This window comes from Kogia breviceps, chromosome 1 (genome assembly GCF_026419965.1).
Source record: "Kogia breviceps isolate mKogBre1 chromosome 1, mKogBre1 haplotype 1, whole genome shotgun sequence".
NCBI lineage: Eukaryota > Metazoa > Chordata > Mammalia > Artiodactyla > Physeteridae > Kogia > Kogia breviceps.
The window spans coordinates 48,493,708-48,521,254 of NC_081310.1; the positions used below are offsets into that span (position 1 = coordinate 48,493,708).

The 27,547-nt window shown below is 36.5% G+C and overlaps 1 protein-coding gene across 3 annotated transcripts in view; it reads right to left on the reverse strand.

Moving 5' to 3' along the window:
• RABGAP1L (RAB GTPase activating protein 1 like) overlaps positions 1 to 27,547 on the reverse strand; it is a 742,996-nt gene that overhangs the window by 533,547 nt on the left and 181,902 nt on the right. For all 3 annotated transcript variants that reach the window (XM_067031217.1, XM_059046250.2, XM_059046252.2), the window contains one exon: positions 6,512 to 6,605. In XM_067031217.1, coding sequence (XP_066887318.1) covers positions 6,512 to 6,605 — 94 coding nt within the window. The remainder of the gene's footprint in view (positions 1 to 6,511; positions 6,606 to 27,547) is intronic.

Consider the following 27,547-nt stretch of genomic DNA (forward strand, 5'->3'; position numbering starts at 1 on the left):
AAAAATACTTAGAAACAAATGAAAATGGAGACACGACGACCCAAAACCTATGGGATACAGCAAAAGCAATTCTAAGAGGGAAGTTTATAGCAATACAATCATACCTTAAGAAACAGGAAACATCTCGAATAAACAACCTACCTTTGCACCTAAAACAATTAGAGAAAGAAGAACAAAAAAACCCCAAATTTAGCAGAAGGAAAGAAGTCATAAAGATCAGATCAGAAATAAATGAAAAAAAATGAAGGAAACAATAGCAAAGATCAATAAAAGTAAAAGCTGGTTCTTTGAGAAGATAAATAAAATTGATAAACCATTAGCCAGACTCATCAAGAAAAAAAGGGAGAAGACTCAAATCAATAGAATTAGAAATGAAAAAGGAAATGTAACAACTGACACTGCAGAAATACAAAAGATTATTAGAGATTACTACAAGCAACTCTACGGCAATAAAATGGACAACCTGGAAGAAATGGACAAATTCTTAGAAATGCACAAGCTGCCAATACTGAACCAGAAAGAAAAAGAAAATATGAACAGACCAATCACAAGCACTGAAATTGAAACTGTGATTAAAAATCTTCCAACAAATAAAAGCCCAGGACCAGATGGCTTCACAGGCAAATTCTATCAAACATTTAAAGAAGAGCTAACACCTATCCTTCTCAAACTCTTCCAAAAGATAGCAGAGGGAGGAACACTCCCAAACTCATTCTATGAGGCCACCATCACCCTGATACCAAAACCAGACAAAGATGTCACAAAAAAGAAAACTACAGGCCAATATCACTGATGAACATAGATGCAAAAATCCTCAACAAAATACTAGCAAACAGAATCCAACAGCACATTAAAGGGATCATACACCATGATCAAGTGGGGTTTATTCCAGGAATGCAAGGATTCTTCAATATATGCAAATCAATCAACGTGATACACCATATCAACAAACTGAAGGAGAAAAAACATATGATCATCTCAATAGATGCAGAGAAAGCTTTTGACAAAATTCAACACCCATTTATGATAAAAACCCTCCAGAAATTAGGCATACAGGGAACTTTCCTCAACATAATAAAGGCCATATATGACAAACCCACAGCCAGCATTGTTCTCAATGGTGAAAAACTGAAACCATTTCCACTAAGATCAGGAACAAGACAAGGTTGCCCACTCTCACCACTCTTATTCAACCTAGTTTTGGAAGTTCTAGCCACAGCAATCAGAGAAGAAAAAGAAATAAAAGGAATCCAAATCGGAAAAGAAGAAATAAAGCTGTCACTGTTTGCAGATGACAGGATACTATACATAGAGAATCCTAAGGATGCTACCAGAAAACTACTAGAGCTAATCAATGAATTTGGTAAAGTAGCAGGATACAAAATTAATGCACAGAAATCTCTGGCATTCTTATACACTAATGATGAAAAATCTGAGAGTGAAATTAAGAAAACACTCCCATTTACCGCAACAAAAAGAATAAAATATCTAGGAATAAACCTACCTAAGGAGACAAAAGAACTGTATGCAGAAAACTATATGACACTGATGAAAGAAATTAAAGATGATACAAATAGGTGGAGAAATATACCATGTTCTTGGATTGGAAGAATCAACATTGTGAAAATGACTCTACTACCCAAAGCAATCTACGGTTTCAATGCAATCCCTATCAAATTACCACTGGCATTTTTTTAGAGAACTAGAACAAAAAATTTCACAATTTGTATGGAAACACAGAAGACCCCGAATAGCCAAAGCAATCTTGAGAATGAAAAATGGAGCTGGAGGAATCAGGCTCCCTGACTTCAGACTATACTACAAGGCTACAGTAATCAAGACACTATGGTACTGGCACAAAAACAGAAATATAGATCAATGGAACAGGATAGAAAGCCCAAAGATAAACCCACACACATATGGTCACCTTATCTTTGATAAAGGAGGGAAGGATATACAGGGGAGAAAAGACAGCCTCTTCAATAAGTGGTGCTGGGAAAACTGGACAGCTACATGTACAAGTATGAAATTAGAACACTCCCTAACACCACACACAAAAATAAACTCAAAATGGGTTAAAGATCTAAATGTAAGGCCAGACACTATCAAACTCTTAGAGGTAAACATAGGCAGAACACTCTATGACATCAATCACAGCAAGGTCCTTTTTGACCCATCTCCTAGAGAAATGGAAATAAAAACAAAAATAAACAAATGGGATCTAATGAAACTTAAAAGCTTTTGCACAGCAAAGGATACCATAAACAAGACCAAAAGACAACCCTCAGAATGGGAGAAAATAGTTGCAAATGAAGCAACTGACAAAGGATTAATATCCAAAATTTATAAGCAACTCAGGCAGCTCAATAACAAAAAAACAAACAACCCAATCCAAAAATGGGCAGAATAAATAGACATTTCTCCAAAGAAGATATACAGATTGCCAACAAACACATGAAAGAATGCTCAACATCATTAATCATTAGAGAAATACAAATCAAAACTACAATGAGATATCATCTCACACTGGTCAGAATGGCCATCATCAAAAACTCTAGAAACAATAAATGCTGAAGAGGGTGTGGAGAAAAGGGAACACTCTTGCACTGCTGGTAGGAATGTCAATTGATACAGCCACTATGGAGAACAGTATGGAGGTTCCTTAAAAAACTAAAAATAGAACTACCATACGACCCCACAATCCCACTACTAGGCATATACCCTGAGAAAACCACAATTCAAAAAGAGTCATGTACCAAAATGTTTATTGCAGCTCTATTTATGATAGCCAGGACATGGAAGCAACCTAAGTGTCCATCAACAGATGAATGGATAAAGAAGATGTCTCACATATATACAATGGAATATTACTCAGCCATAAAAAGAAATGAAACTGACTTATTTGTAATGAGGTGGATAGACCTGGAGTCTGTCATACAGAGTGAAGTAAGTCAGAAGGAGAAAAACAAATACCATATACTAACACATATATATGGAATCTAAGAAAAAATATGACATGAAGAGATTAGTGGTAGGATGGGAATAATGACACAGACCTACTAGAGCACGGACTTGAGGATATGGGGAGGGGGAAGGGTGGGCTGTGACGAAGTGAGAGAGTGGCAGGGACATAAATACACTACCAAATGTAAATTAGATAGCTAGTGGGAAGCTGCCACATAGCACAGGGAGTTCACCTCTGTGCTTTGTGACCACCTAGAAGGGTGGGATAGGGAGGGTCGGAGGGAGGGTGACGCAAGAGGGAAGAGATATGGAAACATATGTGTATGTATAACTGATTCACTTTGTTGTAAAAGAGAAACTAACACACTATTGTAAAACAGTTATACTCAAATAAAGATGTTAAAAAAAACCACATTTTCCCACTGTGATAATAAGCATAGCCATGAAAAATACAATCAAAGTGCCTATTAAATGCATACTGATTTTCTGAAAGTCTAATAAAAGAGAATGAATAGTTTGAAGATAGTTTTATTTATATATAATAAACTAATACTCAATTTTTACCTCAGAGCTTCACTTCATTTTTTTGGTTAGAAAATCTTCCTGCCACAAAAGCTGACTTACATCTAAGGGTTCAGCTTTAGCACTCTGCCTTCTTAAGCTATCCAGAAATAATTCTGCCCCAATTCCTTAAATTCTTTAAATAATTTAATGTATAGGTCATCTGCATTACCACTCTGAATATATTCAGGAAAAAGAAATCTTGCTACCACTTCAGTTTGTTTCCAAGTCCTCCCTTCACAAACATCTCCTCATTTTCTCTCTCCCTGACCCTCTCCCTCTCCTCTATCAATCCTTGTTTCCTCATTTTTTTATTTAGTTCTTTCATCAAGACACCTTAACTCCAGTCTTGTATGAAGACCTCCATTACTGAACATTTTACAGTCTGTTTTTCATTTTCTTTTCCATAGTATCCTTATTTTTTCTGATAATTTCATATTAGTAGTAAATAGTCTTCCTTTATATCTTTCTAATAGTATATTTCATTATCTGAATTCTGATTTTATCCATAAAAGCTTCACTTTATTTTAATAGAATGATCTAGTTGTTTTATAATAAGTTGAAAATACTTTCAACTATGTTTTATTTAAAAGTTCCTTGAGGGGCTTCCCTGGTGGCGCAGTGGTTGGGAGTCCGCCTGCCGATGCAGGGGACGAGGGTTCGTGCCCTGGTCCAGGAAGATCCCACATGCCGCGGAGCGGCTGCGCCCGTGAGCCATGGCCGCTGAGCCTGCATGTCCGGAGCCTGTGCTTCACAACGGGAAGGGCCACGACAGTGAGGGGCCCACGTATCCCCCCCCCCCAAAAAAAAAAGTTCCTTGAGAACACAGGCTGTCTCCTCATAAAAATCTCCCCAAAGCACAAAATGTAGTGTTTTCCCCAAAAGGTGCTTTACCTAAGTAAATCACAAAAATATCTTCATGTAAGTCCCTCAGCTAGTAAGTCCCTCAGCTAGTATTCCTAAGACTTGCTGAAAAGTTCTGAATCTAAAAAAGATGAATGTTTAAAAAAGATATTCCAAGAGCAATTTAAAATTTTGTCAATTCTTGTGTAATAGATATAAACTCTCAAACAAGCAAATTTTATCATTTTCATATGAATTGTCATGACACAACTGCAATAATAAGCCAAATAAAATAAAAATACATACTTGAATTGTAAAAGATCCAGCAAGTTTTCTAAAGGTCTAAAAATCAGTTATCTTAGTCCTTTAAAATAGTTCCCTCAGATTCTTTCAATGAGTTTCTTGAAGTCCACTACTAAAAATATAATGTAGAAAGATGGTATTTTATTTCTGCAAAAAATGTACACTGAATGACAGCTGAGAAATCCCATCAATCTACTTCAGAATTCTTACTCTGTTTGAACTCCTCTCCATACAAAAGACCCATGAGTTTGGTATAGACCTCATCGACCCATGCAATTACATCCTAACTAGCTTCTCTATTAACAGTTCCTTCCTACTCCAAAATTACCTTTCTAAATAATAAAAAGCATCATAGCAATTTTACCTTTAAAATATTTGTTGGGTTAAGAAATTTGAAACAACCTCAGTGTTTCAGTTATTTTGTTAAAATGGTCTGTTATGAATGTATATTCCCACCCTTCTTGATTATGAACCTCAAAGGTAGGAACTGTGTATTTATCTATGTATCTCCTAGAACCTAAAGGATGCTGTATATTGAACCAAGTTATAAATCTTGCTTTTTATAAATAAAGATCTCAACTGGCTGTTTAATTAGTCATAAAAGTATTTTGTTTTCCTGTTCACCATACTGTCATTCTCATGATCTCTCTTTAAACTCATATGAGAAGTCTGGGAAGGGTATCAATTTTCCTAGTTTATTCTCTCTTGTATTAAAACTTCTACGTGCTCCTATAAAAAGTAATCCAGAAACCTATGTACATTATAGAAATGGCAGCCTGTCCAACTGGTTAAAAAGTTCTGGCTCTGGAGCCAGACTGCCTAGATTCAAATCCTGTCATTTACTTGCTGCATGATCATGGGCAAATTATTTATTGACCATGGGATCTTGAGCAAGTTACTTATTTGCTGCCATTAATTGTTGTGTATGTTTATACTAGCTACCTGACATAGCTGCACCTCCATTTTCTCATCTGTAAAATGAAGATAATAATAATTCCTAAGTCAGAGGGTTGTCATGATGATAATTAACTAATGTATCTAAAGTGCTTAGATCAGCACCCAACACACAGTAAGTACACTTAAGTCAGCTATTAGTTTTGTAGCCATGCCCCCGCTTTCCTTCTGTTACAATGAATGTTCTGCACTTCTAAATACAACTCCTCCACTAGTCAACAAGTCCATCTCTTCTTGCCTATTCATCGACTTCTCTTGCAACTGTGTCCTCTTCCTCTGGCATTATCAAATTTTCTCTTCCTACTAGATCATTTCCAACAACATACAATGTACAGGCTATACTGGCCATCTTAATTTTCAGGATAATCTCTCAACCCACATCCACTTCCTAATTATGTCCCTATTTCTTATCCTCTCCTAGCAAAACTTCTCTGAAGACCTATCTATAACTGCTGATTACCTTTCCTCTTAGACATTGTCCAATCAGGCTTTCATTCCTACCTCTCCACAGAGGGGTTCTTGTCCAAGTAACCAGTGACATTAAAATCGCTGGACCCAATGAAATTCTCAGGCTTCCTCTGACTTGACCTATCAGCAGTTGATCACTGCCTCCTTCTTGATAGCCTTAATTCACTTGATTTCTACCTTGGTTCTCCTCCTCCAAAGGAGCTTTCTTGGACTCCTTTGCACGACCTTTCCTACTCATCTTTCCAACTACCAAACACTGCAATGGTTGAGGGCTCAACCCCTAGGTGACTATCTATATTGACTGCCTAAGTAATCTCAAGGTTAAGATTAAGATTTATAAACACATAGATTTTAATTAATAAAGCAAATTAACATCAAGCATGTAAATATAAAATTTTCAATTAAAAAAAATTTTTACCATCTTCCTAGCAATTCTCCCCAAGAATATAGGATCTTCTCAGGACAATCCTTAGACACATCACCTGTTCCACTCGAGAGTTCATTATCACTCTCTGCAGAAGAAATACAAAAAGAACAAACATTATATTACATACTATATTAGATATTAATGTATTTTAAAACAAGAAACATGACTGTGTGTCTAATGAACAATCAAATAATACTTTTACTTAATTATTATACCATTGCAAAAATAACAGTTTTTCATTAACACATTTTATCTTTAGTGCCTAAATAAATATTTTCAAATCACAAGTTTTTAAGAAAATTCTTGTCTACAGTTTACACAGTATGAAATTGAAAATATCTATAAATAAATATCTTTACCCAAAGAGAGAAAATTTAAAAGCTAATGGTAACACTATGAGAAATTCCTATATGGTGCTTTACTCATCAGTTGAATATTCTCAGATATTAATATTTTATTTAAATTATTTATATTATTTTATTACTATAGTTATTAATATTTAGTGAGACAAATAAATACTAAAAACAAGTCAGACATATATATCAATATATAACACCAAGAAACATGTATATGATACAAACACAACCAGAAATCTAAAAAAATTTTTAAGGTTTTTTTAAAGATATATTGGTAAGTACAAGATATTTTTGACTAAGGAAAGATGAAACTATTTGGCCTTTTAAAATGGCAACTGTATAAAACATCCCAAGATGTAAAGTAATAGTTTCAGAAAGAATAAGATAGGCTCAGTTACAGTTTACAATCAGTGGTGAAAATGAGTAATTCTAAGGTCTATAAATCTTTTGAGTGGTAACAGACTTGGTAGAGAAAGGAGATGTAATGGGCACAATTCACCTACATTATACCAAAGCCTTTGACACAGTACTACCTAAGAAAAGGCTGGAGAAGTATTGTCTGAATGATGAAATAAGCTAGATAAAAAGCTGTCTGGCTGATGGCAAGTACTAAGGTTTAATCAATGTTGTTACAGTATAATAGGGATTGGCATTAAGTGAATCACATTGGGATCTGTGTTAAGAACAGTTTTACTTAGCATGCTACAAATCCCACGATCCAATCATAAACTCATTCATGTATCAGTGGATATATTCAACACCAAAAATTAATGTGATAAATAAAGGTTTATATGGCCAGGTTAAAAGATTTGGTCATATCCATCCAAAAAGATTTTATCACATATTTAGTAAAATATAAACAAACTATACTCATATGAACAGACAAACGCTTCACCATCTTTAGGATGATACCAGATAAACAAGAATCATGAGGGACATTTTATTCAAAAAGTAAGTATTGGGACTTCCCAGGTAGCGCAGTGGTTAAGAATCCACCTGCCAATGCAGGGGACATGGGTTTGAGCCGTGGTCCGGGAAGATCCCACATGCCACAGAGCAACTAAGCCCGTGCGCCATAACTACTGAGCCCACATGCCACAACTACTGAAGCCCATGCACCTAGAGCCTGTGCTCCGCAACAAGAGAAGCTACTGCAATGAGAAGCCTGCGCACCACAACAAAGAGTAGCCCCCTCTCACTGCAACTAGAGAAAGCCCGCATGCAGCAACGAAGGCCCAATGCAGCCAAAAATAAGTAAATTTATTAAAAACCAAACCAAAACAAAAAACACTAATGAAAGCTAAAATTTCAAAAAAAAAAGTAAGCATTATTCTGGATGGTGAGATGAAGGTTAAAAGGATATACACTAACATCACTGCTCTAGAAATACCTCACATAAGCAACTCTATGAACTTCGCAACAAGCATCATGAAAATAATAGAAATGAGAGGTTTTTTAAAGCTAAAGCACATGAAGTATTACTAAGTACTGGAGGAATAATGTAAACAGAAACAACTGAAGCCTTAATATTAAAATATCCTAATGTGAACTACTACCCCTTATAATCCTTATAATTTTTTAAACTGAACTGAGGCACTTCTGAGAATAATATGAAACGAATAAAGGAAACCTCATTTAAAGTGAAGTCAGGAAGCCATGAAGGGGAAGTTCTCACATATGTATCATTCACCGCAGCTTACAGACCCCAGCAGGAAGAAAGATTTCCTCCTGATCCAGCAAGGACAAGCTGCCCGCCATCTGCAGCCAATGAAGAACCCCCGCAGCCCTCCCCAATTTCCTCCTTTCCTCTATAAAAGCAAGGCCCTCTCATCCGTTCTCCAGATAAGCCTATAGTTCACCATTTTTTGCTTGTCCCAAACTGCACGTCTCTGCTATTCCAAAATAAACTTATTTTGCTGGTAAAATAATTGGCTGGTTTTGTTTATTTAAAATCAGCAGGGAAAAGGGACACTATTTAAAGTTACACTGGAAAACAGGTTAAACTTAGACTATCTCAAGCAAACAGACTGCTGGTCACCCCTCTTATTAATTAGTACAAAGCATAATATTAAGTACTTATAAATTGATATTCAGTTAAGCAGGGTCCAAGACGATCCTACTTTATACTCTTAATTTGCTACACAGTAAATCATAACACACCAAGGTGCCAAATTACTTGATGAAGTTGTACATGCTAAACTGGAGACCAAAATCTAAGAACACAATGAAAAGGAAAAAGAAAAAAGGAAACAAACACTGATGGACATCATTAATCTTGATTATGATAAAACTCAAAAAGTACTACTGATAAAGAGAATCTTTCAGATTCTTATTATTCTTGTTGGGAAAGGAATCCCTAAGCATGAAACAAAACCAAGATGCCATAAAAAAGAATAAGAAATATAACTACCTATAAATTAAAGCTTCTATGAAGGTACAATATATATTAAAAAACAAGCAGAAAAAATTTTCCAACATATGACAGGGCTATTTTACCTAATATACCAAGATCTTACTAAGCAATAAAATAAAGAACAATCCAACAGAAAATTGGGCCAAGGACATGAACATAGTATAGGTCAAAAAATATAAAATACAACTAGCCAATAAAGATATTAAAGAAAGCCCTATCTCAATAATTTTTCAACACAAATTAAAACAATGAAACATATTCACCAATTAGACTGGCAGACAGTATAAAGAATAATAATACCTAATGTTGATAAAAGTATGGGAAAACAGACAAGAAGGTTGATGTTTAAACGAGCAATCTTTTTTTTTCTTTTTTTTTCTTTTTTTTTAACATCTTTGAGTATAACTGTTTTACAATAGTGTGTTAGTTTCTCCTTTACAACAAAGTGAATCAGTTATACATATACATATGTTCCCATATCTCTTGTCTCTGAGCAATCTTTTTTAATTTATTAAGATTCTAAATTAATAAGCCATTTGATCCAACAACTCCACTTCTAGAAATTTATTATCCAGAAATACATATGCCAAAAATATATATGTAAGAGGATTTTCATTGCATCACTATTTATAATAATAAGGAATTGAAAACTATAAGGAATCCATCAATAGGAGTTTTATTAACTAAATTATAGTCTATCCATTCAAAAGAATACTATCCAGTAGTTTAAAAGAATTGGTGACTCTTTATGTGCTAACATGAAAATCACCTAAAATATATTACTTGGTGATGAAAAGAAAGAAAAGAGTAATTTTAAGTATGGTTTTATTTTAGTAAATATTATTACTTATATGATTACAAAGACCTTTAAAAATAGCTGTAAGCATATACACCAAACTATTAACAGCAATTATGTTCCAGCACCTAACAGTAACTTATCACATAGTAGGCACTCAATAAATATTTAGGAAATGCAACTTTCACTTTTAAGTTTTATATTTCTATAATATTTTTATCTTTTAAAATAAGTATGCATAACTATAATAAGAATGGGGAAAGGATTTTAATCTTTTAATGAACCCTGTTGCTATATGAAATAATAACCTATTTTATTATTATAAACCCCTACTAATATGTCATGAAACATGAATGATAACAATGTCTTGTCTTCCTGACAACCTCCCAAGTTATTGTCCACCACAAAAAGGAAATCAGAACTGTAAGCACCTAGACTAGCAAAGGAGAACCCCAAGGAGAAGGAAAGAAAATGGGCACACTGAAGTAAAACCAGACCCCTGATGAACAATTAAGGCAGAACAACAGCAAGTCAGGGGCCAAATATTTGGACAAAAATAGGACTTAGCCAAGGAAGATAGGAATCCCAAGCTTTTATTGACTGTCTACCTTTTTTATTTATATTCCAGGCACTCTTCTAAGTTTTACAGGCACTAACTCATTTTATCCTCTGAACAACCTAACGAGGTAGTCACTACTAGTGTGCCCACTTTAAAGGTGAGGAAACTGTGGCACAGAGGTTAAATACTACTGACCATGAGTCATATATTTACTGGCCATCCTGCTAGACAGGAAGAAAGGGGGCTAAAGAAAAGTAAATTTAAGTCTCTACTATATTAGATAAGACAGAGTTTCTAGGGAGGACTAAAGAAATAAACTAAGAAAGAAAAAAGACACAAAGTGTGGTGGAAAACATAGTGAGGAGGTTGGCAACTAAAAGATGACAAAGAAGAGAGAAGGAACAATGGAATCACGCAGATACATAAAAGGTTAACTCTGAAGGTTCTGAAGAAACAACTGCACTCCATTCTACATAAAGAGCAAAAAAAGAGAGATAGTGAGGACAAATGAAAGAAGGCAGGGATTCCTATCCTTGGCTAAATCCTACTCCATCAAAATTCAGGTCAGGAGTTACCCTCTTCTGGCTAGGCTAAGTACGCTCCCTCTAGGCATCTTCAATCATAGCACTTACCACATCCTATTATAATTGTCTGTTATCCTCTACATCTTCTCCCATGAGACTCAGTTTCTTGGCAGTGGAGACTAACTTTTATTTCTATATTGCCATTGCCTAGATTAGCACTTGGCCATAGACCAATAAAAGTTTCCTAAATGGATTATCAGAGGGGAGGGGAAGAAGGAAAATCCATTACAACTAGAAAAAAAAATTAAAAAGTAATGCCTTGAAAATTAGTGACATTTAGTATATGAGCATCTGTGTGTAGACAAGGGTAAATGGGAACCAGGTTCATTCAATCATTCATAACTGGTCCTGGAGCCAGATTGCCTGCATTTGAAACTCAGTTCCACCACTTACTAGCTGTGATCCTGGTCAAATTACTTAACCTCTCTATACTTTAGCAGCCTATTTCTAAAATGAGAATAATAACAGTATCTATCTTATAGAGTAGTTGTAGGAATTAGGCAAGTTACTATATGCAAAACACATATTACAGTGGCTGGCAAAAGGCAAGAGCTATATAAATGTTAGCTATTAAAGCTATCTTGAGACGTAAACCTGGGGTCCAGACGCAAACCCCCCAGACATAAACCCCCCAAGAGGTAAACCGGGCCCAGATGAAAAACTGGGATCCGGAAGTAAACCCTCAGATGTAAACCCCCCAAGTCGTAAACATGGAGCCCAGATGTAAACCTGTGGGCTAGATGTAAACCTGGGTGGAAGCCATAACCTGGGCCTCAGACGCTGGCCAAACCCCCCGATGCTGTGCTCAGGAGCAGAGAAGGCAAGCGCCCAGCACCCTGCCCAACTCAGACCCAACACCCAGCCTTCAGGTGACTGCACCTGACTGGGAAGCCCCTGACAGGAGGCTGCCCACAGGCGTCTCCGGGATCCGAGGAGAGAAGCCCATGACAGGATGCCTGTCCCTCAGGCGACTCTGTGACTGTACAGCTGACCAAGCCGTGTGGCTGATAGGGTCTTGGTGCTCCGGCCAGGTGTCAGACCTGTGCCTCTGAGGTGGGAGAGCTGAGTTCAGGACACTGGCCCACCAGAGACCTCCCAGCCCCATGTAATATCAAGTGGCAAAAGCTCTCCCAGAGATTTCCATCTCAAAGCTATGACCCAGCTCCACTCAACGACCAGCAAGCTCCAGTGCTGAATACCCCATGCCAAACAACCAGCAAGACAGAAACACAACCCCACCCACTAGCAGAGAGGCAGCCTAAAATCAAAATAAGGTAACAGACATCCCAAAACACAACCAGATGCGCTCCTGACCACCAGAAAGACAAGACCCAGCCTCATCCACCAGAACACAGGCACCAGTCCCCTCCACCAAGAAGCCTACACAATCCACTAAACCAACCTTAGCAGACACCAAAAACAACGGGAACTACAAACCTGCAGCCTGCGAAAAGGAGACCCAAACACAGTAAGTTAAGCAAAATAAGAAACACACAGCAGACGAAGCAACAAGGTAAAAACCTACCAGACCAAACAAATGAAGAGGAAATAGGCAATCTACCTGAAAAAGAATTCAGAGTAATGACAGCAAAAATGATCCAAAATCTTGGAAACAGAATGGAGAAAATACAAGAAACGTTTAACAATGACCTAGAAGAACAAAAGAGCAAACAAACAATGATGAACAACACAATAAATGACATTTAAAATTCTCTAGAAGGAATCAAAAAGCAGAATAACAGAGGCAGAAGAATGGATAAGTGACCTGGAAGAAAAAATAGTGGAAATAACTACCACAGAACAGAATAAAAAAAAAAGAATGAAAAGAATTGAAGACAGTCTCAGAGACCTCTGGGACAAGATTAAATGCACCAATTTCGAACTATAGGGGTCCCAGAAGAAGAAGAGAAAAAGAAAGGGACTGAGAAATATTTGAAGAGATTATAGTTGAAAACTTCCTTAATATGGGAAAGGAAATAGTCAATCAACTCCAGGAAGTGCAGAGAGTCCGATATAGGATAAATCCAAGGAGAAACACACCAAGACACATATTAATCAAACGATCAAAAATTAAATACAAAGAAAAAATACTAAAAGCACCAAGGGAAAAGCAACAAATAATATACACGGGAATCCCCATAAGGTTAACAGCTGATCGTTCAGCAGAAACTCTGCAAGCCAGGAGGGGCAAGACATCTTTAAAGTGATCAAAGAGAAAAACCTATAACCAATATTACTCTACCCAGCAAGGATCTCATTCAGATTCGACAGAGAAATCAAAGGTTTATAGGCAAGCAAAAGTTAAGAGAATTCAGCACCACCAAACCAGCTTTACAACAAATGCTAATGGAACTTCTCTAGATAGGAAACACAAGCAAAGGAAAAGACCTACAAAAAAAACACAAAACAATTAAGAAAATGGTAATAGGAACATACATATCAATAATTACCTTAAATGTAAATGGATTAAATGCTCCCACCAAAAGACATAGACTGGCTGAATGGATACAAAAACAAGACCCATATATATATGCTCTCTCCAAGAGACCCACTTCAGACCTAGGGACACATACAGACTGAAAGTGAATGGATGGAACAAGATATTCCATGCAAAGGGAAATAAAAAGAAAGCTGGAGTAGCAAGTCTCACATCAGACAAAAGAGACTTTAAAATAAAAACTATTACAAGAGACAAAGAAGGACACTACATGATGATCAAGGGATCAATCCAAGAAGAAGATAGAACAATTATAAATGTTTAGGCACCCAACACAGGAGCACCTCAATACACAAGGCAAACGCTAAAGCCATAAAAGGGGAGATCGACAGTAACACAACCATAGTAGGGGACGTTAACACCCCACTTTCACCAACAGACAAATCATCCAAAATGAAAATAAATAAGGAAACACAATCTTTACAAAACACATTAAACAACATGGACTTAATTGATATGTATAGGACATTCCATGCAAACTCATCAGAATACACAGTCTTCTAAAGTGCTCATCGAAATATCTGCAGGATAGATCACATGTTGGGTCACAAATCAAGCCTTGATAAATTTCACAAAACTGAAATGGTATCAAGCATCTATTCCAACCACAATGCTATGAGACTAGATATCAATTACAGGAAATATATCTGTAAAAAAATACAAACACATGGAGGCTAAACAATACACTACTTAATAACCAAGAGATCACTGAAGAAATCAAAGAGGAAATCAAAAAATACCTAGAAACAAATGACAATGAAAACATGACGACCCAAAACCTATGGGATGCAGCAAAAGCAGTTCTAAGAAGGAAGTTGTTAGCAATACAATCCTACCTCAAGAAACAAGAAACATCTCAAATAAACAACCAAACCTTACCTAAAGCAATTAGAGAAAGAAGAACAAAACAACCCCAGAGTCAGCAGAAGAAAAGAAATCATAAAGATTAGACCAGAAATAAATGAAAAAGAAAGGAAGGAACAATAGCAAATACCAATAAAACTAAAAGCTGGTTCTTTGAGAAGATAAACAAAATTGATAAACCATTAGCCAGACTCATCAAAAAAAAAAAAAATAGGGAGAAGACTCAAATCAATAGAATTGGAAATGAAGAAGGAGAAGTAACAACTGACATTGCAGAAATACAAAAGATTATTAGAGATTACTACAAGCAACTCTATGCCAATAAAATGGACAACCTGGAAGAAATGGACAAATTCTTAGAAAAGCACAACCTTCCAAGACTGAACCAGGAAGAAATAGAAAATATAAACAGACCTATCACAAGCACTAAGGGGAGACTGTGATTAAAAATCTTCCAACAAACAAAAGCCCAGGACCAGATGGCTTCACAGGCGAATTCTATCAAACATATAATGAAGAGCTAACACCTATCCTTCGTAAACTCTTCCAAAATATAGCAGAGGGAGGAACACTCCCAAACTCATTCTATGAGGTCAAGATCACCCTGATACCAAAACCAGACAAAGACGTCACAAAGAAAGAAAACTATAGGCCAATAACACTGATGAACATAGATGCAAAAATCCTCAACAAAATACTAGCAAACAGAATCCAACAGCACATTAAGAGGATCATACACCATGATTAAGTGGGGTTTACCCCAGGAATGCAAGGATTCTTCACTATACACAAATCAATCAATGTGATAAACCATATTAAAAAACTGAAGGAGAAAAACTATATGATCAACTCAATAGATGCAGAAAAAGCTTTTGACAAAATTCAACACCATTTATGATAAAAACCCTCCAGAAATTAGGCATACAGGGAACTTTCCTCAACATAATAAAGGCCATATATGACAAAACCACAGCCAACATCTTTCTCAATGGTGAAAAAATGAAACCATTTCCCCTAAGATCAGGAACAAGACAAGGTTGTCCACTCTCACCACTCGTATTCAACCTAGTTTTGGAAGTTTTAGCCACAGCAATCAGAGAAGAAAAAGAAATAAAAGGAATCCAAATAGGAAAAGAAGTAGTAAAGCTGTCACTGTTTGCAGATGACATGACACTATACATAGAGAATCCTAAAGATGCTTTCAGAAAACTACTAGAGCTAATCAATGAATTGGTAAAGTTGCAGGATACAAAATTATTGCACAGAAATCTCTTGCATTCTTATCCACTAATGATGAAAAATCTGAAAGACAAATTAAGGCAACACTCCCATTTACCACTGCCACAAAAAGAATAAAATATCTAGGAATAAACCTACCTAAGGAGACAAAAGACCTGTATGCAGAAAACTATAAGACACTGATGAAAGAAATTAAAGATGATACAAATAGATGGAGAGATATATCATGTTCTTGGATTGGAAGAATCAACATTGTGAAAATGACTGTACTACCCAAAGCAATCTACAGATTCAATGCAATCCCTATCAAACTACCAATGGCATTTTTCACAGAACTAGAACAAAAAGTCTCACAATTTGTATGGAAACACAAAAGACCCCAAAGAGCCAAAGCAATCTTGAGAAAGAAAAATGGAGCTGGAGGAATCAGGCTCCCTGACTTCAGACTATACTACAAAGCTACAGTAATCAAGACACTATGGTACTGGCACAAAAACAGAAATACTGATCAATGGAACAGGATAGAAAGCCCAGAGATAAACACACGCACATATGGTCAACTTATTTTTGATAAAGGAGGCAAGAATATACAGTGGAAAAAAGACAGCCTCGTCAATAAGTGGTGCTGGGAAAACTGGACAGCTACATGTAAAAGAATGAAATTTAGAACACTTCCTAACACCATACACAAAAATAAACTCAAAATGGATTAAACACCTAAATGTAAGGCCAGACACTATCAAACTCTTAGAGGAAAACATAGGCAGAACACTCTATGGCATAAATCAAAGCAAGATCCTTTTTGACCCACCTCCTAGAGAAATGGAAATGGGACCTAATGAAACTTAAAAGCTCTGCACAGCAAAGGAAACCATAAACAAGATGAAAAGACAACTCTCAGAATGGGAGAAAATATTTTCAAATGAAGCAGCTGACAAAGAATTAATCTCCAAAATTTACAAGCAGGTCATGTTGCTCAATATCAAAGAAAACAATACAACAAAACAAAACAACTCAATTCAAAAAACGGCAGAAGACCTAAACAGACATTTCTCCAAAGAAGATATACAGATTTCCAACAAACACATGAAAGAATGCTCAACATCACTAATCATTAGAGAAATGCAAATCAAAGCTACAATGAGGTATCACCTCACACCAGTCAGAATGGCCATCATCAAAAAATCTACAAACAATAAATGGGTGTGGAGAAAAGGGAATCCTCTTGCTCTGCTGGTGGGAATGTAAACTGATACAGCCACTATGGAGAACAGTATAGAGGTTCCTTAAAAAACTAAAAATAGAACTACCATATGACCCAGCAATCCCACTACTGGGCATATACCCTGAGAAAACCATAATTGAAAAAGAGTCATGTACCACAATGTTCACTGCAGCTCTATTTACAATAGCCAGGACATGGAAGCAACCTAAACCTAAGTGTCCATCGACAGATGAATGGATAAAGAACATGTGGCACATATATACAATGGAATATTACTCAGGCATAAAAAGAAATGAAATTGAGTTATTTGTAGTGAAGTGGGTGGTCCTAGAGTCTGTCATACAGAGTAAAGTCAGAAAGAGAAAAACAAATACCATATGCTAACACATATATAGAGAACCTAAAAAAAAAGGTTCTGAAGAACCTAGGGGCAGGACAGGAATAAAGACGCAGACGTAGAGAGTGGACTTGAGGACACAGTGAGGGGGAAGGGTAAGCTGGGACGAAGTGAGAAAGTGGCATAGACATATATACTACCAAATGTAAAATAGATAGCTAGTGGGAAGCAGCTGCATAGCACAGGGAGATCAGCTCGGTGCTTTGTGACCACCTAGAGGGGTGGGATAAGGAGGGTGGGAGGGAGACACATGAGGGAGGAGTTATGGGGATGTTTGTATATGTATAGCTAATTCATTTTGTTATAAAGCAGAAACTGACACACCATTATAGAGCAATTATACTCCAATAAAGATGTTTACAAAAGAAAAAAGCTATCTTTACCCAAACAATATGAATGCCCATGATGTAGAGTGCTGGGGCAGAATTTGGAGTGCAACGTTTGAGGAATGAATGAGTGGGAAGTAAAGATACTAAACGTAGATTTTTCTTTATGCAAACTCATGAAATATGGGAGGTAAGAGAGTAACAGAGCTAAAGGGAACTACAGGGTCAATTCAAGCATTACATTTCCCTTATCAACTTTGATTCCCCACCAAATTGGCCACTTCTTCCTTTTTGGCCTTACACCGAGTCCTACAATAATATCTACAAGACTTCCATGAAAACATGCCTGTTTACATTATCTAATCATGTATTTAATATCTATAACATTCATGTCCCACTCTTAAAACCCAAGCTCTGTGAGGGCTGGGATTATGTCTTATTTGCCTTCATATAGTAGCCTTTAGCACACAGTAACACTCAGCTGTGGAATGAATGGAAGGATTAGTTCATTGCTGCTTTATTTTTAGAATATGTTCATACACTTAAGGTAATTGGGAAGGAAAACACTGAAGAAAGGAAAGTGAGGAATAGGCAAATTCTCTCTAAAGACATGAAATTGCCCAGGTTTGTGAGTGTTGACTGACGAGCAGGACATTTCCTATTCTGACTAGATATGAGGCTTTGATGAAGTTTGACAATCTTAACAGAGTTAGTTGAGGAAATTTGTAGCTAACAGTTTCAACTTCCTGTATAAAGTTTAACTTTAGGAGAGGTCTCTGGCAGACTCTCCTTAACTTAGAGAGTAGGATTTGGTAGAGACTCTTCTAATATGAATAATTTCAACTCCTTCTCATGAACGTTTTCCTCATGGATTTCAATATCCCTGCAGCTACTGGTCTCCTTCAGAAAGCAGGACCATACAGAGCATTTCAGATGTCATTGGACTCATACTGTAGGACTACTACTTTCTTTAATCTAAACATCAGTGAAATAGAGAATCAATCAGGTAGTGTTGTAAAAATTAAATGAAAATGCATGTGAGGTACTACACATGGTGCCTGGCACATAGTAGTACTCAAGTGTTAGCTATCATTTTTATTCTTAATGTTATTGAGTCCTCAGTAGCCTGCCCAGCAGCACTTCAAAGTAACTAAAAAAGCATTCCAGGTTTGCTTTGTCTTATCCACTGATTTCTAGCATGCAGAGAGCAGAAGCCAATTGTGCAACACCAAAAGAAGATACAATAGATGTAAATTTTTAGATCAAACAAAATAAATATGTATGATACTGCAATCAAAATAATTTAAAGGGTCTCTTAACTTTGGTCACTCCCTGCTTTGAAAAAAATCGTGTTTCTGTTAGCAATGTTTTTCATCCTAATCATAAAAGAAAAATTTCAGACCTACTATCAACAAACATCATAAAAGGAAAAAAAAATACAAACACACATACACAATGCTTTTTTTTGCAAGCAAAGTTAAAAATAAATTACAAAATTAGGGACAAATAAGCACAAAATCTCATTTTCTTTTCTTTTCAACTAAAGAATTATTCATAAAATAAAAGACTGAAAAGTAAGCGCAGACAAAATGTGACTACTGAGGGTTTTCAGAGATTTTTCCCCTTAATTTTGGTCTTCCTTAATAAGTAATAAATGTTTGTTGAAAGTAATATAGGCAACCACAGGTTGGTATAAACTCTCTTCTAAATACACTGGGGAGAAAAAACCCAAAACCTTACTGATTGTGCAAAATCTGCAGGAACACAAGTCTGTATAATGATACCTGCCAACCTGGAAAAGTACAAAAGTGATTCATTGTGATTAATTAGTTGTAAATAATGTCATTTTTGACAGCCAAACAATAAAGCTACATTTTAATGATGTAATATAATATAATCTCTAACTCTTTCTCACATCACAGAATATACTTGTATATATATATATACAAGTTATTATAGCCAGAATATACTTGTTCTATATAGAAGCTTATATACAAACATAAATCATTAATGTATAACAAAAGATATTCCTTAATTTCTGAAATGTTCTAACATTTCCCACTGTCAAAAGCGAGCTGATTTATTATAGAGAGAAGATCCATGGTAGAGGAGACCACAAATTGCATGTTTCTTTCCAACTAAATCATCATCACTGTCATTCTGAATCTAATTACAAGTTTCTAATTAATAATCCCTGTAGTTGCTAAGTGTAAGTGATTAATAAAAATGTATCATTAATTGTTAAAACCTGTCAACCACACTCAAGAGAACTAGGGCAGCCAATACACCTTACCTGAAGGACAATTAACAACATTAAGCAAACTGCGTTCTTAATCAAGACACTAGTATATTCCTTTGTATGTGTACATGTGTGTTTCATTTTACATTTTTCTGGAATGTTAATGAGTTAGAATTTAGTTATTTACATTTTGAATTTCAGTTTTTTGCAAATGCATTTTAATTTTCCTTCCATTTTCCTTTTTTTTAAAAGTGTATTATGTAGACTGACATACAAAAAACTGTAGATATTTAATGTATAAAACTTGATGTGTTTGGAAAGGCTAGTATAGTCTTAGAAGAAGAAATATGAGCAATGCCTATTTGAATGTATTATCTACGCCTCTTCAAAATAAATTGAGGTAGCAAAAGAAGAAAATAGTATCTGGTAGATTAAAAAAAGAACATATGAGTATTTATACTAAAGGTTAAAACATATTATTCAAAGAATGACATTTTTTAACATCTTTATTGGAGTATAATTGCTTTATAGTGGTGTGTTAGTTTCTGCTTTATAACAAAGTGAATCAGCCATACACATACATATATCCCCATATCTCCTCCCTCTTGTGTCTCCCTCCCACCCCCTAGGTGGTCACAAAGCACCAAGCTGATCTCCCTGCTCTATGCAGCTGCTTCCCACTAGCTATCTATTTTACATCTGGTAGTGTATATATGTCCATGCCACTCCTTCACTTTGAAAAATGACTTTTTTAAAGGCAGCTAATCAACTAGAGAAAAAAAATTAAGCAAGGGTTAGAGATAACTAGAAACAAGGAGGAGCAAGAGAAGAAAGAACTCATGAGAATAGGTCACATCTAACTAACAAGTGTAAAGGGAACTCACTGACATCTACCATGTGGTGCACAACATACTCAAGAGTCCTCTGAGCAGATCACCCTCTTCAACCAAGACGGTAACTCTGAAAGGGAAAATACTCACAAATAAATAAGAAAGGAAGGGGAAATGACCACAAAATTTGCCAAAGCAGCCACATGAAATCAGGCAGTCAAGGAAGTAACAGTAAGATCAAGTTCATGTCTGCATTTGGGTTTTTTTTTTTTAATATTCCCCTGAGAGTCTATACTTCTGAATATGAACCCAGTTGAGTTACTGAAAAAATCAGAAAACTAGACATGATAAAGAATGAGTAACTATCTATCTGTATGTATGTATATATAACACATATATGGGCACACAGATGATCACACACTCACACACACACACACATATATGGAGAGGAAGAGAAGGAGGGAGGGAAAAAGAGAGATGGCATACATGTTTCCAAAATTAGGGAGGTGGGGGATGTAAACTCTAGATCTCTTTAAGGGAAAGTATATTAAGTGATGAACAGATGGCCAAGTATAGAACACAATGGGGGGAAAAGCAGAAACTGCCAAAATAGACTTACATTAGTCTTTAATACAGAGTATCTCTTATACATAGGATCTTAAAATTCAAACGTGGCAACAAAAGTATTTGTGAAAACAACAGTAAATAATGGATTTTGAGAAAAACTCAAGGTTTTGGAATGTAAGTTCCATTTGTTGAGCCTGCTAAGCATTCTTTGCATAGCCCTAGGATAATACGGCTCCCTATAATGGCCTGAATACTTGTTTGACTTCCTTTTGAGACTAACCTAGTCGCTTATGTAAAAGACAGTGTTCTAATCATCACTGTATTCTTCCCTATCAAAGCACTTAGCGATTTGGCTGGCAAGATGGCAGAGTAGAAGGACGTGAGCTCACCCTTTCATACAAAAACACTGAAATCACAACTAACTGCTGAACAACCATCTACAAAACAAATGCTGGAATCTACCAAAAAGATATCCTACATCCAAAGACAAAGAAGAAGCCACAATGAGATGATAGGAGTCATCGCAATCACTATAAAATCAAATCCATTCCCACCAGATGGGCAACCCACAAACTGGAAAAGAATTATACCACAGAAGTTCTCTCACAGGAGTGAAAGTCCTGAGCCCCATGTCAGGTTTCCCAGCCTGGGGGTCTGGCAATGGGAGGAAGAGCCCCCAGAGAATCTGGCTTTGAAGGTCAGCGGGGTTTGATCGCAGGATTTCCACAGGACTGGGGGAAACAGAAACTCTACTATTGGAGGGCACATACAAGGCCCTATGTACACAAGGATCCAGGGGAAAAAGCAGTGACCTCATAAAAGACTGGGCCAGACCTACTTGCTAGTACTAGAGGATCTCCTGCAGAGGAGGGGGCCAGCTGTGGCTCACTATGGGGACAAAGACACTGGCAGCAGCAGTTCTGGCGAGTACTCATTGGCATGAGCCTTCCTGGAGGCCATCATTTTCTCCACAAGACCTAGTCCCACCCAATAGCCTGTAGGCTCCAGTGCTGGGATGCCTCAGGCCAAACAATCAACAGGGCAGGAACACAGCCCCACATATCAGCAGACAGGCTGCTTAAAGTCTTCCTGAGCACAGCCCTGCCAACCAGAGGGACAAGTCCCAGCTCCACCCACCAGGGGAAAGGAATGAGAACCCTCCCACCAGGAAGCCTGCACAAGCCTCTTAGACAGCCTCATCCACCAGAGGGCAAACAGCAGAAATGAGAGGAACTACAATCCTGCAGCCTATGGAACTAAAACCTCAATCACACAAACTTAGAGAAGATGAGAACGGGAGAGAAATGTGTCCCAGATGAAGAAACAAGATAAAACCCCAGAAGAACAACTAAGTAAAGTGGAGATGGGCAATCTACCAGAAAAAGAATTCAGAGTAATGATAGTGAAGATGATCCAAGATCTTGGAAAAAGAATGGAGGCACAGATCGACAAGATATAACAAATGTTAAGAGAAGAACTAAAGAACAAATCAGCAGAGGTGAACAATACAATAACTGAAAAAAAAAAAATACACTAGAAGGAATCAATAGCAGAGTAACTGAGGCAGAAGAATGGATAAATGGGCTGGAAGACAGAACGGTGGAAATTTTCTGACACAGAACAGAATAAACGAAAAAGAATTTTTTAAAAAATGCAGACAGCCTAAGAGACCTCTTGGACAACATTAAATGCACCAACATTCACATTATAGGGGTCCCAGAAGGGGAAGAGAGAAAAAAAGGACCTGAGAAAATACAGTAAGTCCCCTATATACTAACCTTCAACTAACTTAGGTGACTGGACATGCAAATGCATGTCCAATCACATAAGTTAGTTCACATCTCTGGCATACATTGTGCATACATCCTCTACAAGTGGTTGTGCTTTTATGTACTTTACTGTACAGTACTGTATAGAGTTCAGTAGTACAGTATCTTTATTTCAAGCCCAGGATGTCCGGAGGCAAGTATAAAAGCAGCACTATAGCTCGTACTGCTAAGAAGGAGGCACTGTTAGTTTTTGAGACACAGGACTTGAAGCAGAATGGTACACAAAGGTTGCAGCAGTCATTCAGGATGCAATCCAGTGCTACTGTGTCATCTATGACAAGCAAAAAAGAGCTTTTACCCAGACATCACTGGATCGTTTTTTCAAGAGGATAGATAGAATTGAATCCAGCAAAGACCCAGAACCTATGCCATCAACGTCAGGAGTAAGTGAAATTGCACCTTGCCCTCTGTCTCCTATTGCTGATGATCCTTCAACTCTACTATCTCTCACCTACTCTCCTACCTCAAGTCAGTAACTCTTCTCACCTGTTAATGCCAGCCCCTGTATTCCAGCTGCTCTATTGTTCTACTATACTTTTCGAGGTACTGTAAGATTTAAAATGTTTTCTATACTTTTTGTGTTTGTTTGTTTTTTATGTATTATTTGTGTGGAAAGTATTATAAACCTATTACAGTACAGTACTATATAGCTGATTGTGTTAGCTGGGTACCTATGCTAACTTTGCTGGACTTACGAATGTGCTCCTGGAACGGAATTAGTTTGTATGTAGGGGACTTATTGTATTTGAAGAGATAATAGCTGAAAACTTTCCTAATATGGGAAAGGAAACAGTCACCAAAGTCCAGGAAGCACAGAGAGTCTCCGGCAGGATAAATGCAAGGAGGAAAGCACCAAGACACACAGCAATCAAATTGACAAAAATTAAAGGCAAAGAAAAAAATATTAAAAGCAACAAGGGAAAAGCAACAAATAACATACAAGGGAACTCCCATAAAGTGATCAGCTGATTTCTCAGCAGAAACTGCAGGCCAGAAGGGAGTGGCACGATACATTTAAAGTGACAAAAGGGAAAAAACTACAACGAAGAATACTCTACCCAGCAAGGCTCTCATTCAGGTTTGATGGAGGAATTAAAAGCTTTTCAGACAAGCAAAAGCTAAGAGAATTCAGCACCACCTGACCAGTTTTGCAGCAAATTCTAACGGAACTTCTCTAAGCAGAAAAGAAAAGGTCACAACTAGAAACAAGAAAATTACAAATGGAAAAGCTCACCGGTAAAGGCAAACATAAAGTGAAGGTAGGAAAGCATCCACACACAAATACGATATCAAAACCAGCAACTGTGAGAAGAGAGCACAAATGCAGGATATTAGAAAGGCATTTGAAATTAGAAGACCAGCAACTTAGGGGACTTCCCTGGCAGTCCAGGGGTTAAGACTTCGCCTTCCAATGCAGGGGGTGCAGGTTCCATTTCTGGACAGGGAACTAAGATCCCACATGGCTTACGGCCAAAAAAAACAAAAAATGTAAAACAGAAGCAATATTGTAACAAATTCAATTAAGACTTAAAAAATGGGCCACGTCAAAAAAAATCTTAAAAAAAAAGCAGCAACTTAAAACAATCTTGTTTATATACAGACTTCTAAGAAAATGACAATAGGAACATACATATTGATAACTGCCTTAAATGTAAATGAATTAAATGTTCCAACCAAAAGACAAAGACTGGCTGAATGGATACAAAAACAAGACCCATATATATATATACTGTCTACAAGAAAGGACTTGAGATCTAGGGACACATACGGACTGAAAGTGAGGGGATGGAAGAAGTATTCCATGCAAATGGAAATCAAAAGAAGGCTGGAGTAGCAATACTCATATTAGATAAAATAGACTTTAAAATAAAGGCTGTTACAAGAGACAAAGAAAGACACTACATAATGATCACAGGATCAATCCAGGAAGAAGATATAAAAATTATAAATATATATGTACCCAACATAGGAGCACTCCAGTATATAAGGCAAATACTAACAGCCGTAAAAGGAGAAATCAACAGTAACACAATAATAGTGCAGGACTTTAACATGCCACTTTCATCAATGGACAAATCATCCAAACAGAAGATCAATATGGAAACACAGGCCTTAAATGACACATTAGACCAGATGGACTTAATTGATATTTATAGAGCATTCTATCCAAAAGCAGTAGAATACACATTCTTTTCAAGTGCACATGGAACATTCTCCAGGATTGATCACATGCTGGGCCACAAAGCAAGCCTTGGTAAATTTAAGAAAACTGAAATCATATCAAGCATCTTTTCCAACCACAATACTATGAAGTTACAAATCAACTACAAGAAAAAACCTGTAAAAAACACAAACATGTAGAGGCTAAATAGCATGCTACTAAACAACCTATGGATCATGGAAAAAAATCAAAGAGGAAATCAAAAAATACCTAGAGACAAATGAAAATGAAAGCATGACTATCTAAAACCCATGGGACGTAGCTAAGAGGGAAGTTTACAGCAATACGATCTTACCTTAGGAAACAAGAAAAATCACAAATAAACAACCTAATCTTACACCTAAAGCAACTAGAAAAAGAACAAACAAAACCCAAAGTTAGTACAAGGAGAGAAATCATAAAGATCAGAGCAGAAATAAATGAAATAAAAACAAAGAAAACAATAGAAAAGATCAATGAAACTAAAAGCTGGTTCTTTGAGAAGATAAACAAAATTGATAAACCTTAAGCCAGACTCATCACAAAAAACAGGGAGAGGGATCAAATCAATAAAATTAGAAATGAAAAAGGAGAAGTTACAATGGACCCCACAGAAATACACCACAGAAAGGATCATAAGAGACTACTACAAGAACTATATGCCAATAAAATGGACAACATGGAAGAAATGGATAAATTCTTAGAAAGGTACAATCTCCCAAGACTGAAACAAGAAGAAATAGAAGATATGAACAGACCAATCAGAAGTAGTGCAAATGAAATGTGATTGAAAAACTCCCAACAAACAAAAGTCCAGGACCAGCTGGCTTGACAGGTGAATCCTATCAAACATTTAGAGAAGAGTTAACACCTATACTTCTCAAACTCCTCCAAAAAAACTGTAGAGGAAGGAACACTCCCATGCTCATTCTTTGAGGCCACCAACACCCTGAAACCAAAACCAGACAAAGATATCACCAGAAAGAGAAAATCACAGGTCAATTATCACTGACGAACACAGATACAAAAATCCTCAACAAAATACTAGTAATCTGAATCCAACAGTACATTAAAAGGATCACACAGCATGATCAAGTGGGATTTATCCCAGGGATGCAAGGATTTTTCAAATATCTGCAAATCAATCAGTGTGATATACCACATCAACAAATTGAAGAATAAAAACCATATGTTCATATCAACAGATGCAGAAAAAGCTTTTGACAAAATTCAACACTTATTTATGATAAAAACTCTCCAGAAAGTGGGCATAGAGGGAACATATCTGAACATAATAAAGCTCATATATGACAAACCCACAGCAAACATCATACTCAATGGTGAAAATCTGAAAGCATCCTCTAAGGTCGGGAACAAGACAAGGATATCCACTCTCACCACTTTTATTCAACACAGTTTTGGAAGTCCTAGCCATGGCAATCAGAGAAGAAAAAGAAATAAAAAGGAACCAAATTGGAAAAGAAGTAAAACTGTCACTGTTTGCAGATGACATGATACTATACAGAGAAAATCCTAAAGATGCTACCAGAAAACTACTAGAGCTCATCAATGAATTTGGTAAAGTTGCAGGATACAAAATTAATGCACAGAAATGTTTCATTTCTACACACTAACAACAAAAGATCATAAAGAAAAATTAAAGAAACAATCCCATTTACCATCACATCAAAAAGAATACAATACCTAGGAATAAACTTACATAAGGAGACAAAAGATCTGTACTCTGAAAACTGTAAAATGCTGATGAAAGAAATCAAAGATGGCACAAACAGATGGAGAGATATACCATGTTCTTGGATTGGAAGAATCAATATTGTCAAAATGACTATATTACCCAAGGCAATCTACAGATTCAATGCAATCCCTATCAAATGACCAATGGTATTTTTCACAGAGCTAGAGCAAAAAAATCTTAAGATTTGTATGGAGACACAAAAGGCCCTGAATAGCCAAAGCAATCTTGAGAAAGAAAAACGGAGACAGAGGAATCAGGCTCCCTGACTTCAGACTATACTGCAAAGTTACAGTATACATATAAAACAGTATGGTACTGGCACAAAAACAGAAATATAAATCAATGGAACA